The following is a 5904-nucleotide window of genomic DNA, read 5'->3' on the forward strand; positions in this document are numbered from 1 at the left end:
CGGCAGCGGCGGCGGCGGCATTGTGCGCGCACCAGCAGCCCGGCCCGGGAGGAGCAGGACGCGCCGGGGCCGCCTCCTCCCGCACGGACCCATGAACCAGCCGGGCGGCGCGGCGGCTCCGCAGGTACGACGGGGGGCCGGGGGCATGCACCGCGCGGGGGACCCCGGGGGGCCGGGGCCCGGGGCGCTGCGCCACTTCATTGCAAGATTTGCAAAATGCAAAGTGCCTGGGCACGTTTGCGGGCTTTTTGTGGGCGCAAACCGGGGGGTCGGGGTCTGGGGAGCCCCCCCGGGCGCCGCGGGGCGTGAAGAGGCTGGGGGTGACGCGGGGGTCTCTTCGGGCCCCCACCCAGCGCCCCCTCCAGCCCCGGGCTCGGACCGGAGCCCAGAAAACAAAGCGGCGAGAGAACAGAGCAGCCATTTCAGTTTGGACAATTCACATTTTGCAAAAATGCAACCCCTTCCAGTTCTCCCCCCCCCCCCCCAAATTTGCAATTTCTTCCTGACCCCCTCTGCGCTCGGGGGTCCCTGATGGCCCCCCGGGAGGTCTTTCCCCTCTGGCCCCCCATCTTTGCAACAATCTTTTTTTTTTTAGGCCATATTTCCCTTTCTCAATTTTTTTTTCTAATTTTTCTTCAAACGGTAGTTTTTTCCCATTAAAACGACGCCACCTAGAGGATACTATTTTGTAAATAAAAAAAGAAATTAAAATTGAAAAGAAATATTTTTTATTTCTTATTTTTTCAAAAGTTTGCACTATAAGGCAGTGGAAGGGGAAAGGATTCTTTTTTTTTCTTTTTTGGGGTGAAAATTTTCACTTTGATCTTTCTGGGAGCATGGAGACAATTTTTATTTCTGAAGCCAAATCCAGATAATATGTAAATGAAAATTAAGCTGGAATTTGAATGAATTCAATTTTTGAGGGGGAGAAAGCAGAAAGCTTCCTAAAACCGAAGTCAATTTGGCTTCCTAACTCATTTTAGTTTGACAAAAAAACTAATTGGAATGAGGAAAGGAGGGAAATTGTTGAGTTTAGAGAAAACTGGGAGAATTGGCTTTATGAAGCCATTAGAAATTGTACTTCATTGTAATTTGGAACTTGTTTAGCCCAGTGGGCAGAAAAGACTAATTTTGCCATTTGGCAATATTTAAAGTTTTTCTGTTTTCAAGAGGGAAGGATTTAAAAGAGAAAATAGATCCTAAAATGTTGGCTTTGGACACACCCAAAAATTGTAGTTTTTTTTTTTTTTCCAATTTTACATTTACATTTTACTGCATTTAAATCCCAAGGTTCTAAAGAAAAACAGAAACTGGAAAAGTTAGAGTGAAATCCTGTGTTTTTTTCCTGCATTTGTTGGGTTTTGTGTTTTTTTTTTGTTTTTTTGTTTTTTGTTTTGATGGGATAATTAAGACTATTTTCTGATTTTGTTTCCTGAAAGGTCTAGGCATTTCTTTTTTTGTTGTTGTTTTATCTAGAAAATGTCAGGAACCTTTTTTTGAGCAATATTCAGTGAAAAAAATGTAAATTCATTACATTATACAAATTGAGTAGCCCACAGATTTGTAGGAGAGACCGCCATTAAAATAAGATATGCATAATTAACATTATTATGAAAAAACTAACAGTGGATTCACAGAAGCTCATTTTTTATGACATGCAACTGAATCAGTTGATAAAGACAAGGGTTGAAGAATCCTTGGTAGGAGAGAATTTTCCGTTCTCTGTGCTTGCTTACTCTTCCAATTTGAAAAATTTATTATTTTTTAAGAAATCCAGATTGGTTTTAGGCCTTTTTGATTGTGATGTGGGGTTGATAGTTCATTAGCATTTGGTATTTTTCACGAATTTGATTACTTTGAAAGGGGAAAAGAAAATCCATTCGCTTTGATCATTTTGGGGGGGGGTCTGTGATTAAAAAAAACACAAATTTTACTGACTTAAGAAGGAAAGATAAAAGAAGGGAGGACAGAGAGGAGATGAAAATTTTGATTCTTATCCATCTTCTCTAGTGGAACACTTAAGTTTGCTCAAAAAATGGGGTAAAACACCAATTCGGCTGATTCTAGCATCAAAATTTAATTTTTTTAAAAGGAAGAAAAAATGAAAATAGACACAAAAGCCAGCCCCAAAGGTACTTGCCTTTGGAACATAAAAGCACAAATGCAAACAGGATTTGATGTAGCTTTTTGGCCTTAATATGAAATCAAATGAAGGTGAAAACAAAAATTTTTTTTTTAGAGGACAAATATTGACTGAATTGAAATTTAGCAGATGAAAATAAGGTAGCCACCCAAAGTTGAAGGGTTATTTGTGATGAATTAGTATCTGGTTGAACTTGCTGGAGATTTTGAACCAAAAAAAAAAAAAGTTTTAATTTTTCTGTTCAGAGGAGGGGGGAATATTGTTAGCATTGGCAGGGTGGGATCTTGGTGGAACCTTGTGTGGGGGTTATGGTGGGTCACACAGGGCTAGGACGGGAAACCCTGTGTCCCTTTCGCTGGCTACCAGCTGGTCTTGGCAAAAATGGTGGCCCCAGTTCGTGGATTCCCACCTCATTTTGTGGGGATTCAAATTTCTGAGGGGATGCGAAATCTGTGAAATATATTTGACGGTGGCAGAGGTTCGACATTTCCCATCATCACCATTGCATTTGGGAGATTTTATTTTTTTAGTAATGACATCCTTCAGGGCTGACCAGCCATATTCTGACATATTTGGAATGAGTTTTTTTTTTTTTTTTTTTAAGTAGCATAATTGAAAAAAAAATTTTTTTTTTCTGTTGAATTATTTAGGCCGATGCCTAGGACGGTCAAAGAATTTGTAATTTCCAAGGGCTCTGGAGGCCTCATGAGACAGTAGGACTGAGTTTAGCAAGTGATGGAGGGGAGCTCTGCCCTGGGTTGGGGAGGGGTGGGTGGGCACCCCTACTGGGCATCTGAGAAAAAGTCAGGGTTGTAGATCACAGGTTATTTCTGGTGCAAGGACTGACAAATATTGCAGCACGTCCCTTTGTGTGTCCTGGGTCTCCTGACACACAACTCAGATTCCTTCAGTTCCATTCTGTGAAATTTTGTTGTGTTGTCTGGTTTCAAGGGGACCCCCGTGAGGAATTGAAAATCATTTCTGTTTTGTAGACTTGTTTTTTCCTTTTATAAAAAAAAAAAAATTGGTTATCCTGATCATGTTTGTTGTAAAGGAAATAGAGGTGCGTGATGGTACTGTTGGGGGCGGGGTCAGTTCTCTTTTGTTTCTATTGGCGTCTCCCAGGACTGAGATCTGACCTAGGCCTTGGCCTCTCTCACCTATTTTAGATGGAAGTGTGACCAGAAATGGATATATGAGCTCATTTTTATTAACCTATGTCTGTTCACCAAACTGTCTTATAATATTGGGCAAAAAAATCTGGCGAATTGGACTCAAGGGGTGGTAATTTGATGATGGGCTGAGTTATTTTGGTGAAAGATCATTTATACTGTTTTACAGTAGAGACTCTTATTACTTAATGTTTTGCTTTTCTGCCTAAGGAGTTTTTTTTTTTTTTTTTTTTTCTAATAAGGTTTGAAATTTCAAGGGCCTGCTTTACAGCTTGACTTTGGACCAAACTAGGAAAAAGGGTTTGCTTATACTTTCAGCCCTGAACAGAGGTGAACTTGAACAAGGGCTCTTGCTTTTGCAGAAGAAAAGCAACAAAGATGGCTGGTCAGCATAAGGCTGACCTCTCCCTGGTTCTAGAAAATAAACAGCCAGTGGTTTGTTTCATTTGAGAAACAGAGTTTAAAAACTCCTCCATTGTCACATACAGTGTCTCCCCCCGCCCCCAACTTTTGACTCTGCTCTTGGCATGCTGCTACCTCTGACCTCAGAATCCTCATGTCTTCTCCTTGGTGGGGTGATAAGAACTTCCCCTGCCGTGTTTTAATGGATGTATAAGCTGACTTTCAGTGGTCGTGGTGAAAATTTAAATTTTTTCCATGCTCTTGTTATGTTTGGGGTCAGTAGTGTCTCCTCCCTGGTGATGTAAAGTGAAGTGGCCTTGTGGGTCCACAGGAGCCCTAGTTCACCCAAGGTCTTGCTGTATGACCTTGGACAAATCACTTTTTCCTTCTAAGCCTCAGTTTTTGAGAGCTTTGGATCAGAACAAGGATAATAATAAATAGGTTTCATTCCTGATTCTGACTTCAAGTGATTGGCTGTAGCTGCCTGGAGCACTGTGTTGAGAAGGATTCTGAGGTCCCATCTGGATGCCTGGGTTCTGGAGAGAGAGAGGGGTGCCGTGTGCATCACAGAGCAAGGACTGCACCTCTTATTAGCCATACCCAGGGCTAGGTCGCGGATCGTGACCCACTGTAAAATCAATTTCGTGGCTCACGGTCAGCGTAAAAAAAGAACGGAATGGAACATAAAAGGACACCAAACGGCAGAGGCATAGCACAGTATGGAAGGTAAGTGTTGTCTCACGAAACTTCTGTTTTATTTCCGTGTGCCGATCCGTGTGCACGATAAATGTAACTCCTACCGTTAAAGGAGTTGGCAAGGTAGTGGACTGATGACCACCTTGATGTGCTGCAGATACCCTGCACTTTCCCAGTTCGACTCTTCTTTTCTCACTTGTTATCCCAGTTGACTTTGACGTGAACCCTGTGGAGTAGGTGTCCTGTGCCACATGGTTTTTTTCCCCTGGCTGAGCCTGCCTTTTGGGCCACTGGGAAGAAGTCTCAGCTGCCCGGCGGTTGGGCACACACCCCAGCTTGTTGGCCTTGGAGAAGCCTGGAACGACAGGTGCTAGAGGGAAGGCAGCATCTCTGCCGCCTTCTCTTGCCGGAAAGGAGATTTTTTAAGGAACCTGGAATACCCGTCTTGGCGGGAGAGCGAGCAGCCACACTTACTTTTTCTTCCGCACTTTTACTTCAAATTGCCGTAGGAGTTTTTCTGGAGTTAGAGCCTTTGTGTTTGTGCTGTATTTAAATTTTAATTGGACTCTGTGAGTGTCTATATTTTGATGTATGCGCTTCCTAAAAACTCCCGAGTTGCTCTGTCTCCTCATCTGTTACGTGTTTCAGACCGGCACTGTCCCATGGAAATAGAATTTGAGTCACAAATGTGAGCCACACACATAATGTTAAGCTTTCTGGTGACACCTAAAGAAAGTAAAAAGAAACAGGTGGAATTAATTTTAATAATATGATTATTTAACCCAGTATATCCACAGCATACCATCCTTTCAGTATCTCATTCATATAAAGAATTGTTAGCGTGATATTTTATAGTCTTTCTTTGGGAGCTATTAAGTCTTTTCTGACCAGCCACATTTCATGTGCCCAGTAGCCACATGTGGCTTGTGGCTTCCGTCTTGGACAGCACAGGGTGAGACCAGTGTTCCATCTAGTTGTTGTTACGGGGTGGCCTCGGGAGGTTAGTGACACATCTTTCAAAGCTCTTGATTTTTTTTTAAAGATTTATTTATTTATTTATTTATTTATTTATTTGAGAGAGAGAGAGACAGAGAGAGAGCATGAGAGGGGGGAGGGTCAGGAGGGTCAGAGGGAGAAGCAGACTCCCTGCCGAGCAGGGAGCCCAATGCGGGACTCGATCCAGGGACTCCAGGATCATGACCTGAGCCGAAGGCAGTTGCTTAACCAACTGAGCCACTCAGGTGCCCCTCAAAGCTCTTGGTTTTTTTTTTTTAAAGATTTTTTATTTATTTATCTGAGAGAGAGAATGGGAGACAGAGAGCATGAGAGGGGGAGTGGGAGAGGGAGAATCAGACTCCCCGCCGAGCAGGGAGCCCGATGCGGGACTCGATCCTGGGGCTCCAGGATCATGACCTGAGCCGAAGGCAGTCGCTTAACCAACTGAACCACCCAGGCGCCCCTAAATCTATCTTTTTTTTTTTTTTTTTTTAA

At 43.0% G+C, this 5904-nt stretch overlaps 1 protein-coding gene across 1 annotated transcript in view; it reads left to right on the forward strand.

Moving 5' to 3' along the window:
• Nucleotides 1-30: 30 nt before the first annotated feature.
• Nucleotides 31-5904, forward strand: part of ZNF618 (zinc finger protein 618) — a 177460-nt gene continuing 171586 nt past the window's right edge. The window contains exon 1 of the mRNA XM_021691432.1: nucleotides 31-124. Coding sequence (XP_021547107.1) covers nucleotides 92-124 — 33 coding nt within the window. The 5' untranslated portion in view covers nucleotides 31-91. The remainder of the gene's footprint in view (nucleotides 125-5904) is intronic.

The sequence above is a fragment of the Neomonachus schauinslandi genome, chromosome 13 (assembly GCF_002201575.2).
Source record: "Neomonachus schauinslandi chromosome 13, ASM220157v2, whole genome shotgun sequence".
Taxonomy (NCBI): Eukaryota; Metazoa; Chordata; class Mammalia; order Carnivora; family Phocidae; genus Neomonachus; species Neomonachus schauinslandi.